At 39.8% G+C, this 22,718-nt stretch overlaps 1 protein-coding gene across 2 annotated transcripts in view; it reads left to right on the forward strand.

The window, feature by feature from the left end:
* Positions 1-22,718, forward strand: part of SLC12A2 (solute carrier family 12 member 2) — a 114,406-nt gene that overhangs the window by 21,104 nt on the left and 70,584 nt on the right. For both annotated transcript variants that reach the window (XM_074995038.1, XM_074995039.1), the window contains exons 2-9: positions 8,267-8,386; positions 11,274-11,349; positions 12,015-12,110; positions 14,623-14,762; positions 16,787-16,897; positions 20,601-20,709; positions 21,247-21,374; positions 21,462-21,546. In XM_074995038.1, coding sequence (XP_074851139.1) covers positions 8,267-8,386; positions 11,274-11,349; positions 12,015-12,110; positions 14,623-14,762; positions 16,787-16,897; positions 20,601-20,709; positions 21,247-21,374; positions 21,462-21,546 — 865 coding nt within the window. The remainder of the gene's footprint in view (positions 1-8,266; positions 8,387-11,273; positions 11,350-12,014; positions 12,111-14,622; positions 14,763-16,786; positions 16,898-20,600; positions 20,710-21,246; positions 21,375-21,461; positions 21,547-22,718) is intronic.

Here is a 22,718-nt window from a genome sequence, read left to right on the forward strand (position 1 = left end):
TGCCAGCTGCTGGAACCCTGCCTTAGGGCAGGGGAACCCCAAGCTCCCACTGAGGCTGGAAGCCAGCTGGAGCACAGAACCCTGATCAGCTCTCAGCCCCGCTCCCGGGCTTAAGTGAGCCCTGACCCCACCACCTACCTCACTTCAGCTGAGTGCTGCTCTTTCTTTGGCTCCCCCAGCTCTCTGCCCTATACCTTTTCCCCAAGCAGGTGGGCAGTTCCCTTCCCATAGCACTGAAATGGTACTCAGTTTAATTGATTGGTTTAACTGCCTGATGGTCGTTAAACCAATTAAGTTGAGTACCGCTTCAGGGTGAATGATTTAAGAGCTCCTGCAGAGCTGCCTTTTCAAATGTAATTGTAAACCATGCTTGGGTCATGACCCATAGATTGGGAAACCCTGAGGGAAGAGGAAGCCCAGTCCTTCCCCAGCCCAGTATGAGCGTTTGACTAAATGGTGAATTAATTCATGGCCGGCTGGTGTGCTGTAGATTCACACCCTGGCATGCTGCACACTGACTTACTCTGTAAACAAACCCTTAGTCTGTCTCATGAAAAATAGGAAGCCTGAGATTGGCTTCCAACACAGTGGAATTCTTTTTCACCCACAGACTTTCAGAATGTCTTACTGTTCTCATTTCTGCTTTATTAAAAAGGCAGCCACTGGCACCAATAACCAACAATGACCTTTAAGCCGTTCTTGTACTCGAAAATCCTCCTGTACAGAACGTTACATTGTGGAGAAGGACTAGAGGACAAAACTGCTATCCTTTATTCATCGATTGGTACATGTAATTTAGTGCTTCATAATTCTCTGGAAAGAGAATTCTGTGTAAAAGTTAGCAAAATTCTTAAGTGTTTAGCTGTTTGTAATATCTGCCAAAAAGATAAGCCATGTTATTGTTAAGCTACTTAATTGTTTGCACATAAGAGTGATGAAGGGTATTTGTCTTAAAAGAATATGGAAATATAAATGTTTTCAATAGATCAAGACACTTGAAAATTCTTATTTATCCTTCTTAAAACTCCCCCCTCCAGGGTCTTTATGATAATGCTCTGTTCTTTGTTTTATTAAAAACCATAACATTTTTTCTTGCACAAAAAAGACTATCAAATGTTGAGCAAACTTTTTACACTGCGCCCCACTTTTCATCTCTGCAATTAGCAGAGCCCCCCCCGATAGCCCTGGAAGCGAGCAGTAATCTCCTGAAGTGACACACTGCACTCCCTTGGCAGCGGAGGTCATGGGTGTTGGGGGTGGGGGGAGGAAGGGAGACAGTGGAGGCTGCAGCAGGGGGTGGGGAAGAACAGAAAAGCTTAGGGCAGGAGCAGTTTCTCTGGGGCACCACGGGTTATCTGAGTGTGGCTAGGCAGCGGAGAAGGTGCAGAGGACGCAGCTGCATTGTCCAGCAAAGGCAGCTGCATGATGAGCTTTGTCCACGCCTGGAGCAGCAGCGGGGTTGAGTGCCAGGCTGAAGGGAGGGCCACAGCAGCGTATCTGCCCTCCCAGTGCACAAGGGGGTATCCCATACTGAGTGAGAACAACCAGGGCATGTGCCTCACCTGCACTCACTCCTGCAGAGCCAGTTTTTTCCCCTGTTAATGACACCGTGGCAGCAAGGAGTGGGATTTTGCCCCCCACCCCCATTAAAATTTTGCACGCCCCCACTTTGTGTACTCCTGAGCAAAAGTATAAAAATGGCTTGGGTGATATGAACACCTGGGTCTTTTTATGCTTTGATTTTTTTTTAATTAAATCAATTGCAAGCAGTTTGGTGCTTTTCTGTAACAAAAGACAAATGTGTGTGTGTTAATTTTTGTACAGAAGAGTGCATGTGGTAACTTTGACTATTGTGGATTTCAGGAAAATGATGGAAGAGTTCTTTTTTTGTCCTATGCGGTTCCTGAACAAATGTTTTCATAATTGTCTGATGAAGTATAGTTGGCATTTTAAGATTTGTATTAAAATAGTAATGGGATTACTGCTATTGATGAAGCAGCTCACTATCATGGCTGCTTTTAGTCAGAGGGGCCCCAAAAGAGGTCTGGTGAAAGGAAATCTGGTGAGAACTTAGATCAGGGCAGATGGTGGCAACTTTCCTGGTGTTTTGTGTTGTTAGGACTTCGTGACAAAGCAGCATGGTTACCAAAATAAACAGAGGTGTATTGCATTAGATAATGTATTCCTTGCTGTTGTCAGTGCAAAGTTTTCTGCTTTTTTTCAAGTGATAGTACAATTTAACACAATCTTTATATTTCTGCCTTTTTCATGTAGAATGAAAAAGGGGAGGGGCTGATTTTTTTATCTCTTTGGTGGTGTAAAATGTCTTCAAAGTTGGTTTAAAGACATGCACAGTCCAAACTGAGTGACCACTTATGGTAGTAGAAATAGCTAATATGGAAAGTGATCCATTAGGTCTTCAAATTGCAAAGCATACTGTTGGATTAGTTTGACAGTTAAAAATATCAAGCTTTTCTCCTGTGTGTGACAGAGAATGTACGCACACCAATGCTTGGGTGACTGCCTGCTTGAGTGATTGACTGACTGCTTTTTAGATTATTCCCTCCTCCCCTCCCCACACCAGAAAAGATCTGTTACAGCAGGGATGGGCAATGATTTTTCATAAGAGGCCTTCCAAGATTTTGGTAAGTGGTCAAGAACTGCACTTTCGTTTGGATGGATTTTGAGGTCTGGGATGGAGATTGGTGTTAAGGAGGAGGAGTGGAGTCTGAAAAGGAATCTGTGTAAAGGAGCAAGTCCTGACCTGGGGCAGGGGATTGAGATGCACGAGAGGATTCAAACCTGGGGGTGGGATGTAGGAGTGAAGGATGTGGGAGGGAGTTTTGACTTAAGGGAGGGGAGATGCACAGAGGGTGAGGTGCCAGAGGCATGCTCTGGCCAGGTGGTGCTCACCTAGGCCACAGCCAAAGGCAACTCAAAGCAGCTGGGTGCTGGAACCATTTGCCTCTCTGTTCATTGAAAAGGACCCTGGTGGAGGGGGGGCACAGGCCAGACCCAAGGACTTGGCAGGCCAGGTCTTGCTGTCTCCTGTCATACCAGTGTCTGCTTTCTTCATGTTTGAATCTACTAGTCCTCTGGAACCTGGCACCAGAGAGCTGCCTGGTTTAGATGTGCTTGAGTTATAGTTTTTGGAGTTTGATCATTCTGTTAGCGGACCCTTGCCTTCCAAATCTCCTGAGTTAGTCTTCTGTGTATAAGTAAGGCTGTGTTTTAGTAATAGTTTTAGTAAAAGTCATGGGCAGGACACAGGTGGTAAACAAAAACGCATGGCTAGTGACCTGTACCGGATTTTACTATATATGCTGCTTAATGGGCTGGGGGCAGGCTTCCTGCCCTTCTCCTGTGAAGCTGTGACCTCCAGCTTCTAGCTGTACCTGTTGCTTCTGCTCTGTCCCAGGCCCTGGTTTTGCAGTGCCCATTGGCTGGGAACTGTGGCCAATGAGAGCTGCAGGTAGAGGCAGCATTTGGAGCCAGAAGCTGGGGAGGGACGTTCCCGTTGCCCTTTGGGGAAGCCCCCTCTAGGTAAGCACCACCCCACAACACAACCCTGATTGGGACCCACCCCACCAAATTGCTGTGGCTGGGGACCTTGAGACTGCCCCCTCAGCAGCTAGTGCGCCTCATCCTGAAGCTGCCGGACATGCTCAGGTGACCCCCAGACCAAGTACGCTAAGGTGTTACTGACAGTGGATGGTGTAGCTATACTAAAGTTCAGGAAATGCTGCTAGTAAAGGGAACCTATGAATGTATTTGGAAATTAGTTTCTCTTGTTATATCAATAAATCTTGCCCTCTGAGAGACGGTGTTTGTTCATCTCCATCTTCTGAAGAAATTCTAGGACTTCATCTTCCCCAACAAAACACACTCTGAGGAGTGAGAGATTGGCATAGTCACAACTGGGGTTTTGTCTCATAATCTCTAGGTTTTTCAGGGTGCTCAAGAATATTTGAACATTTGGTTTGAGTTGGAAATCTAATCATTTGTCAACAGTAAAATGAATATGCAGTAAGCTGGGGTCTGAATTTACAACACAATAGCCACTGTGCTCTACCTGCATTTGTAGCTCCTCTTAGTGTGCTCTAAAAGCATCCTCTGAGGGAATAGATTCAACTTACTTTGAAGCAAATTCTCCTTCTAGCCAAGATCATCTATGATGCAGGCACCCGGGTAATCTGTCTTCCCTTGATTATTATAAGATTACCATTCATGCAGGAGAGCACAGTGTTAGGGGTTGTGGTCCAGATAATATCCCCCTGGAGGACTGAGTAAGGCTGCCTGGTGTTACATGAGGATACCGGTAGTCATGGTATATGTAAAGCCAATGAACCTGGTTTGTTGGCAGGAGCGACTGAACCTGTGACCCTAGGGGGCTAAAGCCCTGTGCTCTCCCCAGTGAGCTAAAGGCCATCTGGGTCTTTGGACAAGGCTGTAGAGCAGAGACTCCATTCTCCCTGTTACATACTCTCAGTGCCTTTGATATTTGTCTTGTTTCAGAAAGATTGTGGTTTCTTAAAGAAAGAGCTCTAACATCTGGAGGAAGAATAATTTCTGCTGTGTGATTATCTTTTTGTGAAGAGAGGCTGAAAATGCCTCTCCACTTTGTGTAATATCATAGAAACGGGACCTCACTAGGTCATCTAGTCCAATCCACCTGAACTCAAATAACTAGACCTGTCCTGACTGGTGTTTTGTCTAACCCGTTCTTAAACTTCAATTCCATTATCTCCCTCAGCAAGGTCTTCCAGGGCTTGACTACCCTAACAGTTGTGAAGACTTTCCTAATGTCCAGCCTAAACCACTGTTGCTGCAATTTAAGCCCATAGGCCCATTTATCCTCTGAGACTAAGGAGCACAGTTTTTCATTCTACACATTTTAGCAATCTTTCATGTATTTGGAAACTACTATATCCCCATTCAGTGTTCTCTAATCTAGAACACACAAGACCACTTTTTTTCAGTCTTCCTGTATATACTTTTGTTTCTCCCCTCTGGCCTTTGTCCAGTTTTTCCTCATCTTTTCTGAAATGTGATACCTGAAAGTAATTCATCCACTCTAGTCCACGCTGATGAAGCCTTAACTGATCTAGTTGAGTGGAAGAATTACATCTGTTGTCTTGCTTATAACACTCCTGAGTCTTGGAATGATGTTTGGTTGTTTTTTTCAATAGTGTTAACCGTTTGATTAATATTTAGCTTATGATGCTATATGACTCCCAGATTGCTTTCAGCAGTACTTCTTCCTTGCCAATTATTTCACATTTTGTATTTGTACAGTGGATTGTTCCTTCCTAAATGGAGTACTTTGCATTTGTACTTCAGATCATTTCTCTAGTTTGTTCAATTAATTTTGAATTGTAATTCCATCCACCAAAGATCTTGCAACCCCTCAGTTTTAATATAGTCCACAAATGTTATGTGTACTCCCTATCCTGTTACCTAAATCATTTAGTGGGCAGGTTCTTACTGAATTCATGATCCATTTTGGCCACAGGGTTTTTAAAATTACATGATTTCAGTTATTTAAATCTGAAATTTCAGTTTTGTTATTGTAGGGGTCCTAACCTAAAAATGGTGCGTGGGGGTGGGGGGGAGGGGAAATGAGGATGGGTCACAAAGTTAGTGTGTTGCAGGGAGGGAGTTGAGGTACTGCTGTCCTGATTTGCCTTCATAGCTGGGCAGCTGGAGAGCTGCAGCTTCTTGCTGGTAGTCGAGCTTTGAAGGAAGAGCTGCCACCAGCAGCACTGCAGAAGTAAGGATGGCATGCAGTGGTATTGCCACCCTTACTTCTGCACTGTTGTGGGGCCCTGAGTTAGCAGCCACCACTCTTGGGCCTCCCAGCGTGAAAGCAACAGCAGAGAATTGAGGTTGCCGTCCTTACTTTGGTGCTACTGCTGGTGGGGCTCTGCTTTCAGACCTGGGTGCTCAGCCAACAGCCACCGTTCTCCAGCTTCTGAATTTTGAAGCAGCACAGAAATAAGGGTGTCACTTTCACAACTTTCCAAATACAACTTCATAAGTCTCCAGCAACTCCCTTTGGGTCAGGACACCTAATCTGAGACACATTAGTCTCCCTCTGTGACATCTATAAGGTAAAAGCATACAGAAGTCCAGATTTTACTATCTGTGGCACATTTTTCATGGCTGTGAATAAAATAGGGCCTTGTATTTATGAAGATACTGAATGGAACAGGACTGAGGACTGATCTCTGGGTCTCTGCTACCCTTCTAGATTGTGAACCACTGATAACTACTGTCTAGGAATGGTTTACCAGTGAGTCAGGCACCTAACTTGCAGTAACTCCACCTATGCTGTCTGTCTTTTCCTAGTTTATTTATGATGAGAAGGAGAGTTTCAAAACCCTTACTAAAATCCAGATCTTCCACATTTACTGCTTCTGTCTTAGACACAAGGTTTGTTACACTGTCCAAGAAAGTTATTAGGTTGGGTTGATGTGATTTTGTCCTTGATGAATTCATGCTGACTGTACTTATCCTCTTATTATAGAGGTTTGCTTGTTTGTTTGTTCTATTATCTCAGTTTGTGCAAGCTGATTGTACAGTAAACTTCCGTATCAGGTAGCCCCTGAACGGGGAGGTTGCTGGATATTCAAATATTCTGGATAATAGAGATATACCTAGCAATGCATAACACTAAAGAAAAACAAGATTAGATATTAAGAAACAAACACAAATTTATGAAGAGTAACCTTTAGTGTCCTGCCCCTGCTCACTCCATCCTCCCACCCTCCTTTGTTCTCCTACACCCACATTCACTTGACACAGCCTGGTAAAAATGAGCAAGGAGTTGGGGTGCAGAAGGGGGTGAGGGGTTTGCGTGGGGATACAGGGCCTGGGATTTCACTGAGGGGGCTCCAGGCTGGGGCAAGTGGTTGAAATGCGGGGGGGGGGGGGGGGTAGGACAGGCTCTCAGAGGGAGTTTAGGTGTGGGAAGGGGTTCAGGGCTGGACTAGGTGTTGTGGTCTAGGAGGGGGCAAGTGCTCCAAGCTGGGGTATGGGCTCTGGTCTGAGGCTGGGATTGAGGGGTTTGTGATACAGGAGGGTGGTTGGAGTGTGTGTGTGAGAGAGGGCGTGGGGCTCAGGCACTGGGGTTCAGGAGTTTGGGGTGTAGAAAGGATTTGAACATGTGGGCTTTGAGGTGATGCTTACCTTATGTGGCCCCCAGAAGTGTTCATCATGTTCCTGCAGACTCTAGGCAGAGGCATGGCCAGGCAGCTGTGCACACTGAAAGGTCTGTCTTCCACAGCTCCCATTGAATGGTCCCCAGGAAACGGGAGGTGCAGAGGTAGCACTTGGGGTGGGGCAGTGCACATATTTTTCCCTGGCTGACCTGCATCTAGGACCCTTCTGGGAGCTGCACGAAGCTAGGGTAGGCAGTGCGTGTGTCTTTTATCCTTCTGTGCTGCTGACCACACTTCTAATGAACTCCAGGGCCCCTTCTTGGCAGCATGCTCCAGTTGAAAACTGGAAGCCTGGTAACCCTAGTTGTAATACACAAAAATTATACTAATTTTATTTTAATTACAGTGTTAAATAATTCTGGAGGTACTGTAAAACCTATTTTGGTAGGCTTTCAGTGGTATGACTTAATCACTGCTTCAAGTAAAAACACAGACTTTATTTTAAATCTCGTTTGTAGGTATTTCAAATATTCAGATTAAAAACTGATGAAGTATGGCAGTTTCTCACAGAGTGAGCCTCTCTAGTCCAGCGTCCTCAGACCTGTCTGATGCAGAACAAAATATGCCAAACACAGGAGGTCAATGTTGTCTACTAGCACTGTCACTGGGCTCTGAGAAGACCTTTATGGGTAAATTACAGCTAAGTAACAGTGTAGAACACTGAGAGCCAAATGTTATGGGACTACAGGGAAACTTGGCCACGCCCATGATAAATGGATATCTGGTTAACTCAAATCATGCTGGATTACCGCTGTTGCTGGGTGAGAGCATGTGGGTTTACAGAGGTTCAGTCTGTACAGTAGTCACATGAATTGTTACTACACAGATGTAGTCATAGAAACGAGTAATTTGTGATCACTTTTACTAATGAACTAATAATGAAGCTGGGGGCAAATTTCATTACTTCATCAGTTGAGTACCCAATTCTAAAATCACCTTTTGGACACTTGCGTAAGTTGATGGGTGTATAAGGTGGTTTTTTTTGTTTTTTTTTTTTTTTTTTTTTTTTTAAAATAAACTCCATTTTTTTAACTCCCTGCCTACAGGAACCTTTTGAGGATGGATATGCAAATGGAGAAGAAGGAACTCCTCCTGGGGAAGCTGATGCTACTTATACTGCAGACAGTAAGGGAATAGTTAAGTTTGGCTGGATAAAGGGTGTACTGGTAAGTAAATATATATTATTTCAAGCCTTTTAATAGATGTGGTCTTGCCAATTACTTATTCTGAGTGAATACATTTCTCAGCAAGAATGAAGAGTCAGTTGTAGAATCAGTGTTCAAGGAATAAGTACATTTAGAGGGGAGGGATAGCACAAATATTACTTTTGTATCTCTTCAAAGATTTTGAATTGGAATAGAATGCGATTATCCTCTTCCTCTCACTCTTGTCCCATCACTGTCGTAGGATTTTGGTGTTGGCAAATTATTTCCCCCTTTTCCCATTCTGTATACATCTTTGCTTTCTTAGAAATACTTATTGGGTGCTTTATTATTGATTACTCTTAAATTAGGCCATTCAATGCCCTATCTCAAAATTATTCATCAGTTCAGGCCTGGGAAGATTATTTATATTGAAAGGGAAGAAAAATTATTTTGATACCAAGAAAAAAACATTACACATTTTAGGTACATTGGAGGGTAGAGAGAGGATCCAGTATGACCTGGATAAATTGGAGGTTTGAGCCAAATGAAATCTGATGCAGCTCAACAAGGAGAAGTGTAGAGTTGTGCACTTGGGATGCAAGAATTCTAAGTGGTGTTGTACACTGGGGACTGACTGGCTAAGCAACAGTACAGTGGAAAGGGGTCTGGGGTTATGGTGGATGAAAGGCTGGATACAAGTAAACAGTGTGCTCTTGTAGCCTAGAAGGCTAATGACATATTAGGGTGCCTTTAAAAAGAGCATTTTGAGAACATCTAGAGGAGTTGTTCCCCTCTGTTTGTTTGGCACTGGTGAGGCCATATCTGGAATATTGTGTCCAGTTTTGGGCCTCCAGTATAGAAAGGATGTGGATGCATTGGAACAGGTCCAGTGGAGGGGAACAGAAATGATTAAGGGTCTGGAGCACATGACCTATGAGGAGATGCTGAGGGATCTGGGCTTATTTAGTTTGCAGAAGAGAAGAGTGAGGGGGGATTTGATAGCAGCTTTCAGCTTCCTGAAGGGGGGGCTGTAAAGAGGATGGAGACTGTTCTTAGTGGTGACCGATGGCAGAACAAGGAGCAATGGTCTGAAGTTATAGAAGGAGAGGAGCAGGTTGGATATTAGGAAAAACTACTTCACCAGGAGGGTGGTGAAGCACTGGAATGCATTGTCAAGAGAGGTGGTGGAATCTCCATCCCTAGAGGTTAAGTCCCTACTCAACAAAGTCCTGGCTGGGATAACTTAGTTGGGGTTGATCCTGCTCGAAGCAGGCGGCTGGATTCAATGACCTCCTGAGGCCCCTTCCAGCCCTATGATTCTATGTATTCACCACTAAAATTCCGAGTAGCTGAAATGGTTACAAAAACGTCATCCCCTCGCAAACTGAAACTTTGCATGCACATTCAAACAACTTCTTGCCATATTCAGCTATATTAGAAGTAACTGTGTAGAGTGAATTTTTTTGCTTGTTTTGAATTTAATCAAATGAACTTCACCATGATTCCTCATCCATTAAAGTTTATTTTCTTGCTGATGTAATCCTGTTCAGAGAAATTGTTTAAAACTGTCTTAAATCTCATTTTATTTACATTTTTTTTAAGACCAAGGACCAATTATCTGGTCTCTATTGACTTTGTGAGTGATAAAATTAAATCCTGGTCTTCAAAGTTTTTGTTTTTTAAACCGTGACTTGAAATTGGTATAAACTCCTCTTCCCACGTATATATCTTCAGGAAATGCACATTTTCCTCAAGGAACTTTTGTTGGAAGACTCAACTCTGCATTGCACAGTGGGTTGCGCATTTGCTTTGTAATCTTGGCCAAAGCCTCCTCCAAAATTGTTCTCCTTTAGTGATTCTTGTTCACATGGGATATGCTGCTCAGATGAATAGTTAGATCACAGCTATGCAGCTTTGTTTCCACTCCAGTTATGACTCACTGAAGGATCTTTGAATAGACTTTTTGGATCTTGGCAAATTCCTAAACCTGCTTAGATTTGAAGAGAATTTGAAGAGAGGCAAATGTCTCCCTGTTGATACCCATACATTAAATAAGCTTTTCACAACACTGCCAAAAGAGAACAATTCAGTTATCTGTTTTAAGTAATAAATTCAGCTCAGGTCTTAAATTCTGCAAAATAGAAGTTCTTAATACTCATACTGTTCTGCTGAGGAGTGCACCCCCCCACCGCCCAAAATCCAAACACAAAAATGAAAGAGAATAAAAAGCTCTTTAAAACTGAATGCAGAACAGTAAGGTTTTGCAGAAATAGTAGTAATGTTATCTGTTCCAGAGACAACTCTTACCATAACTAAAACTGCACTGTCCTTGTATGAAAATGGAGGAACAAAGGGCACTACATAGGATTGGGGATAGAAGCAGTAGAGGGTTGGAAACCAATACTCTAACAGACCATTAGAAACCTGGGATTGTTAATTTTTATAGTGCTGTATGTTGTAGTATGAATTTTGAACTCCTCTGAGGAAGAGAAATGTACTAGTCTCCAAAACCAAACAAGCATTTTTCCTGTAAGTGGTGTAGGATCAAACATAACTAGGTTTCGGTTCTTGAATCAGTGTAATTTTCCATTCATGGTTAAGATAGAGTAAGTGAGAAACTGGTGATCAGAAAACAATTCTTACTTCCGAAGGTATAAAAGATAGGAAAAACTCATCCATGCAACCAAGAGAGTAACTCTTGTATATACCTAATAATGTCATTTAGTCATGGAACGTTTTAGGAGGGAAAAAGCGACTTTGGTATAGTAAGTAATCCATTCAGTCTAAGTATGTTTGTATTTGTAGGTTTTATACATAGCCCATTTGAAATAGCTAGCTGAAATAGTTGTATGTCTATGTTAAAACCACACAATATGGCACACTATTATGTCTTGTGTTTTTGTTCTAGGTACGATGTATGTTGAATATTTGGGGGGTGATGCTCTTCATCAGACTGTCATGGATTGTAGGACAGGCTGGGATAGGTATGTGTGTAATTCTTAAAAACTGAACGCCTGATGTTAATTCTAGTAACTGCAGTTAAATATGGATACTGTTAAATTTTTAAATGAGTTATAAATGACTTTTACAGCAATTTGAGGTAAGGGAGCGGAATAATGCAGATGTATTGCTTGTTACTGAGCATGACCATAAAATTCCTAAGAAGCAAATGAAAAAACATGTCAGAATACCTAATCTGACGACCCCTCTCTTTCATAGTTTCTTTTGAGTGAGTTATAGTTCCAGTTTAGGTCTCAAAAGTAGAGCTTGATTGATATGGGCAGTGCGTGGTAAAACATACGCTTTAATTTGTCCCTAAAGGTTTAGCCCAGTACTGGACTATAGAAAATCTTACTTCTGTAACAAATCCTAGGAAGCACAGCTGCTACACTTCTGGCAAAGAAGGTGCAGTGTGTTCTTCCCACGAAGTCTGATCATTTCTCCTTGAATGCCACTATACCTAGTCCTTGTTCTGGAGGTGTCAGAGTAGAGGAGAAGGAGGTTGCAGAAAAGGAGTGATGTTCAGCCTAGTATTTATCTGAACATGTTTGGGAAAGTACAGTCTCAGTTTTTGACACAAAAGTACTAGGTATGTGTATTTTTCGTGCTTTAATATTTAATATATTATTGCTATCTTTTTTTCCCAAAGGTCTTTCTGTCTTGGTTATTGCAATGGCAACTGTTGTCACAACTATCACAGGATTGTCTACTTCAGCAATAGCTACCAATGGATTTGTAAGAGGAGGTAAAACTACTTTTGTAAATAGTTCTTTGTACTTTAATTGTGTCTAAAATTGTCTTTGGTAAGATGATGATGATCTGATCAAACCTTTGCTTGTTCTTTCTTCTCTGCAAGAATAAGTAATTGTGGATGGCATGAAGGAAAAATAGCTAAAAGGATTCTCTTTTTAGGAAATGTCTGCTCTCCAATTCTCTCACTACCTTCCTTTAATTAATTGAGTAACTTGCATGGTAGTTCTGTTAGCTCACTTTTGCAATTTCACAAAAATGCTTTCTTAATTTTCTGCAAATTGATATATTTTTTTGGGGTAGGGAGAAGCAAGTCACTTCCTTATTGTTTGTTGATGCTGTTTAAGTATTTTATAATTCCAAAGCCCAATTATTGTTACGTAGTAAGAAATTAAAGGGTGTGGTAGTGCAGAAAAAATAAGTGTAGAGACTGAGCCACAAACTCCCTGTAGGGGTTATTTGTAATGGATAGATGTGCTCACAGCGCTAATAGCAAAGAAAGAAAGACATTTCTCAGGCATACAAACATGAGCCCCCAGCGAAAGGCTTGCTGTTCCTGCTTTGAAATCCAGTCTTCCTGTTACTGGAGAGCAGCGGCCAAAGCAGGGCAATGATGGGCTTGGTGGGTTACATACGGGACACCTTTGGAGGCTAATAATTCGATTTTAAGGTGTGGTGTTTCCACACTGGCCTTGAACTGAACTTCTGAATTCGAGCTTGACTCTATACCCATCAGGTAACTGCAATTTTTGTAATCTCAATATTCTTGCTCCCTAAATCAAGCTAATGGTATCTACAGTGAAGACAGTCGCATGGTAATATTGAGCTAGCTGCCTTAAATTTGAATTTGTCTTAGTGTAGATACAACCGTAGTCTGCTTTTCTCTCTAGAAGTTATTTGTTTTCAAACTGGCATTTTTTTTTTTTAAGCAGGCTTGCTTATGTCCTGGAGCAGGGAAGGACTCTGCTGGTGGTTTACTTTTGCTCCAGATGTCTTCTATCATGCAATCAGACATTTCATTATTTAAAAACAAGTACCAAAGTAAAACAGTAGCAATCTGTCCTGCTTTTGACTATTAGAGACAGAAAATGCCACTGTTGCAAGGCAAATAAGACATGGCAGGAACACCAAAAACTAAACATTTAATCTCATCATGACTATAAAATTTTTTAGCTTTTCTGTGTGCCAATTCTGATTAACATTTCTGTGTATCAAAAAAGTAAAATTACATTCTTTCTTCTCTTCTGGTAACAATGTCCTGTACACTTTTAACTTGTCCTGTAACCCTTTGTCCTGTAATAAAAAACTGTTTTGGTTTTTTCTCAGAGTACTAAAGTACTTCTTTTAGATTACAAAAGAAACAGAATATAGTTTTGAGTTTATAACCACTTAACTTGATATTAATCTTTTCAAATTTAGGGTTTGTACTTGGATTTTTTTTTTAAAATATATATTCCTTCTCTTTTCACCATCCCTTTTTACAGACTTAGTCAACATTTCTTAGTGTAAAGTTGACACATAAGTGGATTCAGAGTATGCTGTGTTCAGCTGACAACACTGATTGTTTTGTCCTGAGTCACATAACATCTATGCTATTATGAATGCATTATAAATATTAGTATTTTGAAACATATATAACGTATGTACATATATGACATTTTTTGCATCTTTTTGTAAGTTAATAGTTTTAAAGAGAGGTGTAACTTGGTGTGCAAAACAAATCTGAGTCCTTAAAAGGTTACAGTAATCTGGAAAGGTTGTACAGCACTTGTTTCAAGATCTCGGATTACTTTAGCACCATGTTTCTTAACCCATGGTATGTGTACCTTTAGGGGGTATGTGAGCGTAGTCTGGGGGAACTTTATATTTAAAAAAAAATTGAGAAACACTGCTTTGAAACAAAATAGTATCTCTTGACTGCTTTTGCCTGGTTATGCTAATCTTCAGACATATATTTGGGCAGATTATCTTTTAAAAAAAAAAACAAAAACCCAGCATATCAAATACAAACAAATCCTATATTTTTCAGTGCATGTCAGAAGCACAAGTCCTCCCTGAGTAAAAGTCTACTTCCATGTTTGCATTAGCAAAGTTACTTAGAGAAAGCATTCAGCCTGACTTCATCTTTCAAAATTACTTCACTTCTTTAGAAAGACAAATATCTGTAAAGTTCCAAATCAGATTTGTACTTGAACAATAAGATGGATGCTCAGACTCTTTCTGATGACTTTTAATGTATGTCTCAGGTGATGCCAAAGACCACACGTTCAAATAATTTTAGTAACCTGAGGAAGTAGAATCTCTAAAAATAAGCTGTCAGCATCTGTTCCATACTGAATTTCTTAAAAGGAAAAATAAAAGTAGTTCAGATTTGTTTGTTTTTATTATTCTAGTGTCTGGGATTTAAGAATGAAATTGATGCTAGTGACTTTGTGTTGCACTCTTGAATGACTACCCCTCTGTTCGTCTGAAGTTCTAAAGCATTTTCATACAATTTTTCCTTTTAGGGGGAGCATATTATTTAATCTCCCGAAGCCTGGGACCTGAATTTGGTGGTGCAATAGGTCTGATCTTCGCATTTGCTAATGCTGTTGCAGTGGCTATGTATGTGGTTGGTTTTGCAGAGACAGTTGTAGAACTGCTGCAGGTAAATAAATTGCATTAGCTAATCTGCATGACGACCCTCACTTTATGCTATTTTTATTAACTTCACTTAGCAGCAGCATGCATTGTGGGTTTAGGATGTGCTGCAGTATTTGTCATATTGATGCAGTTTGATATTGCCTTTTTAGAGGTAGGAGTAAACTAAAATTGTAATAAAAATCAAATTGACTGTTTAGAAAAAAGGCTGGTAAATATGAATTACTAATAAGCCTTTTGTTGTCATTGCCAAGCAGTCTTCTAAAGCTTAAAACATGTGGTTGAGTGGCAGAATGATGCTAAGCCTTTTTTTTAAGGACTTAGAAAGATTTCCAAGTGGACAGAAAACAAGAGACTGAATTTAACTAACAATCACAAGTATGATCTAATTTTCCTGCTGCAGAAGTTATTTGAGGAAAAAATTAAAATTCATGTTTTGTTGGAAGAGAATGTGGTAATATGGGAAGAAACTCGAAAATAGTAATGGACTTTTTCTTTTCAAGAATATGTCAGCAAGAAAAGGCCAATGCATTTTTTGACATAGCGTTCTTTCTATACATAGTGGCAGGAACATCATATCCCTCTCTGTTTCAGTACTATGTTATAACCACACCTGACATATAATGTATTACCCAGAAGCAGAATAATGTATTGCCATAAAACTACAGGTTGAACCTCTCTAATCCAGAACAGTCTCGCCCGGCAACATCTGTAATTCAGCGTGATTTTAGTTAGTTGGATGACCACTTATCATGGGTGAGCAAAGTTTCCCATGGTCTGTTGAAGTTTGTTTCCAGCCACCAGTCCTGGCTCTCACTGTTCTGTGTTGTGATTTAAGTTTACTTGACTTCTAAATGTCTTGTAAGATCCCAGTAAGAAGCTGACATGTTGGTAATGTGCTAGAAAATATTGACCTCCTGTAGTCTAGCAAATTTTCATCTTGCACTAGTTAGGTCTCGAGAATACCAGACAAGAGAGGCTCAACCTGGATTGACAAATAGGATATAATTCAGATGAGTGACAGCCGTGATAAAGGTTTAGAGAGCTAAATTTTGCAAATGACTGCTGAAGATCCTGGGCTATGCAAATCTGCAAATATTTAAAATGTTAAGGACGAAGAGTAATTATTAATAGTAATACGAGAGGAGTGGACTAGGAGAATATGTTCCTTTTTTGCAACCAGTATACCACCAAGAATTTCCCAAATACACATAAGAATCTCTGAAAAGAAATAGTGAAAGTTTTTGTAGTTGGGGATATTTGACACAGACACATGCAGTTTGTCAGAACCTTAGTAAATGTTCTATGCAGGAAGACCTAGCATTGGAAGGAAAAATGCACTAGATAAGTTAAGGTTTTCTTTCATCTCTGACTTCTAATTATGTGCTTTCACTGGTTCTTGTTGCCATATATTTGCCTATAGTGGATTAAGTGACTCTGTGTGTGTGTGTGTGTGTGTGTGTGTGTGTGTGTGTGTGTGTGTGTTAATAGAAAAAAGCTATTTCTACAGAGATGCAGGAAGAAAAGCCCTAGCTACTCAGCATTTATAGCATGAAGAGCAGTCATGGAACAACATTGTGGAAGGATTTTTGCATTGTCAGCAAGGAGCAGCTTGTGGACATTAGTTCAGTGACTGGCTTCTTTATGGAGCCTGTCAATAAGGCTGCTAGCTGAAACCCGTTCTGTTAGTTGAAAGCAGTTGCTTTGGATGTGAATGGGACCACTAGGTCTTTTATTTAAGCCTTGTAACAATCTTCATCTGGTCTCTCTCTTTTTTCACTGACATCAGCAGATTTGAACCAATGATCAAAAAGTAAACTGTTTCATATTCAGTTAGTAAGCTACTATTCCCTTTTTTGTTGTGTAGTAGAAAAAAAAATACAATCTGTGTTCTATGTAATTTGCCCATGAAAGCTTATGCTCCAAAATAGCTTAGTCTATAAGGTGCCACAAGACTTCTTGTTGTTCTAGAAGCTACAGACTAACACGGCTACCTCTCTGATACTTGTCCTTAAAATTTTTCTCTCCTAGGAATATGGTGCACTTATGTTGGATGAGACCAATGACATCAGAATTATAGGAGCCATCACAGTGCTTGTATTGTTAGGTATCTCTGTAGCAGGAATGGAATGGGAAGCAAAAGTAAGTAACTGTGATCTAAAATTTAAAATGTTGACATTTAATATGAAGAAACTAGAAGAGCTCATAGTCTTACGTTCTGTTTCAGATTCTGTTAATACTTTAAATATACATTTGTACTTAATACATATGTCTGTCTATATCGGAAGGAGAGAAAAGAGGCTATGGATGTGGTTTAAATAAGCCATATATGTATTAGTTGTTATATCTGAGCGTATCTGGCAACAAATTGAAGTATAGGAAAAGGGGTTCAGCTTCCCACTGTTTAATAATCTTTTCTTCAGTTCCTCTAACGGGGCAAAGAAAAGAAGGGTCAGTTCTCTGCTGGTGAGATGTAGAAGCCCAGAGATTCCCTTACTCAGCTCCTTTATGAGAAGATTTCCTTCAAATTCTTTTCCAGCCTATTTGATTTGATGACTTATCCATTTTATCCATACTGAGTACCTGCATTGGACAAGTTTTTCATTATTAATTGCAACATTACAAACTAACCTGCCTATTCCACTGCACTGAGTTCAGACCAACTGTGGAGGAAGCAAACCCCATCCTATGTTAACCAATCTAGCAGTGAGGGCAAAATTTTCCTTCCCACTCCCTGAAAGAAAAGGGACAACTAGCATAACAGTTGCAGCAAGTCCAAAGAGAACCCTGACTTTTTTTGTCAACTGTGTGAGTCAGTGCTGCCCACCCAATCCTGGTACAGAAGGGTCCACCAGTGTGGGGTATAAATATTTTCCCCACTTTTCTGGACAACGTGAAGGGCAGTGCAGTGACCTAGCCCTAACCTGGACCCAGATGTTTCCTGCCCTTTCTGTATGTGCTTACACACTTTCCCACTTGCTATTTTCATACTTTCTCTGAGTCAGTCAAGAAATGGCTTGATCTGCTTTCCTAACCACAACAGATTTCACAAATGATATCTTCCCTGTTCTATTGGGTAGTTGGGTCATTATTGCTGTTTTTCGGTAACCAACAGAATCACAGGCAACATTATATTGATGGTCCATGTGCTTGGCTATGTCATACCTGACACTGATTTCCCACCTGATGTGATCTTTGTATTCAGGAAGACAAAAGAAGGGTGTCCGTAATACAGCTTATAATGTTTTTAGCGATTAAATTGTCTGGGGAAAGGAAACTTCTCTCCAGGTAATCCAGTAGTAGTGCCAACAGCAAGTCATAATTAATTAACAAAACAGAATACCTTCATTCTCTGTGTGTTCTCTGGATGTTGTCCATTTTGGAGCTAATTTTTTTTTCTTACCCTTCAAGCAGTTAACTTCAATTTCTATGGAAAAATAGCTCTACTCATGTATAAAATGCAGTTTATAGTCTACATTTTCCAGTCCTGTGCTCAGGTAGTCTCAAATGTTCCTTGCTTTTTACTCATGTGGATGTTCTACACAATTGTCCAGTGGACAATACAGCACTCCTAAATCTTTACCATTTACTTCTTTCATTTTCTGTTAGAGCTTTCAAAGTAATTAGCAAACCTTTTGAAGCCATGATACTAAAATCTCTAGGAATATTTTCATATTGTATAGCAACAATAACAGTTGGACAACAGTGTCTCTTGCATATTCATGACTACATATGAATTCCTTTCAAGGAGAAACAAATTTGAACCACAGACAATTAGAATCTCTCTCTTCCTGGAGAAATAGATCCTGTCTGTCAGAGCAACTTTCACTTATGACGAGACTTACTTTAAGGACACTAGCCTGCTGCTGCTTTTTGAGCCTAGTGGGAGCTAAACTAAATATTTTGATGATTAATCTGATCTCCAAATACTTCTCATCTAATGTATTTGCAATTTAAAACAGCAAAGTACTAATATTTTGTTCTCAGTAATGGCATTATCATGCATGGAACAAAGCTTCTGTTTGTGGACATACATACTTCTTCTGCTAATTTGACAAAATGGTTTGAAATATGATGTAATCCTGGTCATACCACACTGACATCACAGAATGTAGTTCCTTAGGCTAATAAACACAGAAGATAGCAAACTCCAGAATCTCTGTTTCTGAATGCTGTGTTTTATCCTGAGCCCTAAATTTCTTTGCTGGCTATAAATTTGATCTTACAGTTTAGAGTCTAAGCCAGAAATATGGGCACCTTCTGGGGGTGCTCTAACTTTCTTATCAAATCTCTGAAATCTTCTAGCGCAAGCAAGAGGATTTGGGAAAAAATGGTTTGTGGTATGTAGAACTTAGCCTGAATTTCCTCAGAATCTGTTGGAGAAATCTAACTTCTTGTAGATGGGCCTTGGGGGGGTTAAACCCTCTTTATCTAAAGATTGAATTTTTTCCCCTGGGGATTTTAGTCCGATGTCTAGTGGCAATTACATCCCCATGAACCTGTTTGTCAATTTTGCATGGGGAAAAGCTTTTTTGAGGACATGACCTGACTCTATGTGAATGAAATTGAAACTGTAAAAAAATCAGTTTTCATTTTTCATAGACGGATTGCCTTGTTCTTCTTTATGTAGCGTTTGGCTTTTTATTGCTCACTACTTCCCATGGGTAATGGCAAAACCAGGGCATGAAAAAGAAAACTGGCTCTACTTCTAACTTTTATTTCTTTGTATGCTTTGCTGTGGAGCAGGCCTTTTTTTGTATATCAGGTTGTTTGTCAGCTTGATCGCCTCAACTTAATTTTTTCTATAGTGGTCTTAATTTGTTCAGCTTAATTTTTATAGCATCAGTTTTATAATGTAACCTTCTGAAGTCCTAACGTTCTGCTGCAGCAATCCAGCAGAAGGGAACCTAATTCTGCGTGAAATCAATGGGTCTTATCACATGACTAATTCCCAGCTTAGATAGTGTATTCTGTTGTGAGATTCAATGAGCACAGCAAACCATTTCACCCTTTGTAGTGCAACTACACAATTCCAAAATAGCATATTGCTGAAACCTTTCTTTTTCTGGCTGAGGAATATTTTAAAAATATTATTATTTGAACAATGGGAGTCATGATGCTATGAAGCAGGTTGTGCCTCAGAAGTTACTTTTATTTATTTTTTTAATCCTCTAAGTGGGTCTTGCCACTTAGCTCATGGTCTAAAAAAATTTGTTAATCTAAGATGCTACTGAACTGTTTGTGGAGCTATATAGACTGATATGCCTGCCCCTCTGAGTTTATTTAAAATCAGGTTTGTTTGTAAAACTTTGTTAGAAAAGTGAATGAACACTGTTTAAATTCAAATCTTCCGCTGTGTCTTTTGTAATCCAGTTATGTTGCATGAGATTCAAAAAAGTCTAGGAGTCTGTAGTCAGCAATATCAGTGGTTGAAAACGCAAACAAAATGATTAACTTTTTTGTAATCATTAATCAATCACTACTTGGGCATTTGGGAGGAGAAATATGCAGAGAAATCAATTTTTATTGCTTACGCTTGATTGACGACTTAGGAAAGATCATTTCACCTTCTTAGGATTTTAAGACTTTTATATATTTGTATTTGTGGCCTTTTTAATTCTCCTTTTTCAAGAAAAGTGAGGTTTCTCTTCTTGACTACTCTTCTTCCCCCTTCTCTAGCATAAGTGTGCGTGGGATTTTTCTCAGGTTTTCCATGTGACTTATCTGAATCCAATAAGTGAAAATGGAATCTCAAAGTTTTTAAAATTAATCTATTAGTACCGAGTCTTTCAGTTCACAGACGGTGGTAGGTACCTGACTTTGATTGTAATTTTTAAAATTTCAGGCGCAGATTGTTCTGCTGGTGATCCTGCTATTAGCTATTGGTGACTTTGTCATAGGAACATTCATTCCACTGGATAGCAAGAAGGTTAAAGGTTTCTTTGGTTATAAAGGTATGCAATAGCATTTAATATCTTCAGTACAAACAACTTAATAGAAAAATGAGTTAAAGTTCATATTTTACTGAAATATAGTTCTGGTATACTTTGGTTTTTTCATTATTGCAAAGAAAGTGCTAACCCCCAAAAGTTTTTAATTGTGGGTTGCCTAATTTTTTCGTAATTCCTTCATCTGCTTTATAGTTACATTCCTAAAATTTTTATAAACCTTGTAATTATCACTAGCTTCATTTAAATTGCATTCACTTTCTTTCCTTAGGTATTTTATTTGTATTACTTACAGAGAAATCTCTTGACTACTTTGCCAGTTTTATTACTTTTGAGGCTGGGAGGACATTGTAAAGTTTTCCAAGTGTAAAATATTGCCATTTTAGACATTTCTGTACTTTATATGCAAATACTATCATTTTGGTTCAAGTTTAGCTTCGTTGTTTTTATTTGATTTCACGTGTCATGCAGAAATGATAAATATTGAGATTGTGTACAAACATAGCATAAAATAATACATTGCAAAATTCATTTCTTCAACAGCTGAAATATTTACTGAGAATTTTGGACCAGATTTTCGAGACGGTGAAACGTTCTTTACTGTATTTGCTATTTTCTTCCCTGCTGCAACTGGCATTCTGGCTGGTGCAAATATCTCAGGTGATCTTGCAGTAAGTAGTAAGCTATCAAATTAATACTTAAGGAACAGTTTACTTATTTATTTGTACTGTAAGCATTCATTTAAATGTGTCTTTCAGGATCCTCAGTCAGCCATACCCAAAGGAACTCTGTTGGCCATCTTAATTACCACATTGGTTTACATAGGAATTGCAGTATCTGTAGGTAAATAGTTGATTTTTAATTAATTTTTTGGGGTATGCTTTGATATAGTTTTATAACATGTATTGCTGTAGCTATGATTTTAGCCTTAATAGGTTAAGTGTGTAATGGTATATGTATAGGCTGTCTGAACTAGAGAGTTTTGTAGACAAAACTTTTTTTTTTTTAAAGACAAAACTCATGGAGTGTCTGTCTACACACACAATGTATTTTGTAGATAAACTGTCTACGAAAAAGCTGCCTAGATGCTGTGGGGGGTGGGGGCTTTTGTTGACCGAGCAGATCAAAATATCTATCTGTTCTTATGTGTAGACAGAACCTACAGACAGAAGTTTTGTTGGTACATCTTTTCCGACAGTAACTTCTGTGGACAGATGCTTCAAATGTAGCTGTAGCCTTAATGTATTTTGGGGAAAATTCACCCAGATTAGACTGAGGCTTGGGATAAACTCCAGAAGATCATTCTCTTTACATGCAGAGTAGACCTTGTCCTTATCACTTTGAACTTTCCATCTGCACTGGGCATGCTCCAAAGCCTCAGTGAGATGGCACTTTTTTATCTCCTCTTTTCCACCCCTTCTTTCAAATCCTTTAATGTAGGGAATGGGGATCCTTTCATCTAGGGTCCACAGGGCTGGGATTCTGGAGGCTGAGTTCAGACGCCTTTTCTGTTGGCTGGCGTTAATATTTCCGAGTATTTCACAACCCTAAGCATATTGTCTCTTGGGGCAGGAATAAAAAAGTCCACTTACATGGCAGACTCAAATCTCATCTCCTTAGCCACTCTGTCTTTTAGAATGAACATGTCAGATCTCTGTCTACTGCTGCTGTAACCCCAAGACATCATTCCTTTTCCACAGACAGACGTCTTAGGTAACGTTCTCATGAGTAGCACATATCTGTGTAACTCAGTGCCAAATTATTTTTTTTTCTTGTGCCTGTTCCACATAAAGAATAAAGACCCTCTATTGTTATCTGTTCCTTCTTTTTAGACCAAAGAGAGAGGTCTGTGTTGAGAATCTAAAAGTCTTGTGTTTTAAACACTTCAGATCATGTGATGGAGGGGTGCGAGTCAGTAAGAGTTTAGCTACAGTGGGACTTAAAATTGGTGACAGCAAGTCTCGGTGTCTGTTTGTACAGATCCAGACTCGTACTGTGACGTTAAAACCAACAGT

Source organism: Carettochelys insculpta, chromosome 5 (assembly GCF_033958435.1).
Source record: "Carettochelys insculpta isolate YL-2023 chromosome 5, ASM3395843v1, whole genome shotgun sequence".
Lineage (NCBI taxonomy): Eukaryota > Metazoa > Chordata > Testudines > Carettochelyidae > Carettochelys > Carettochelys insculpta.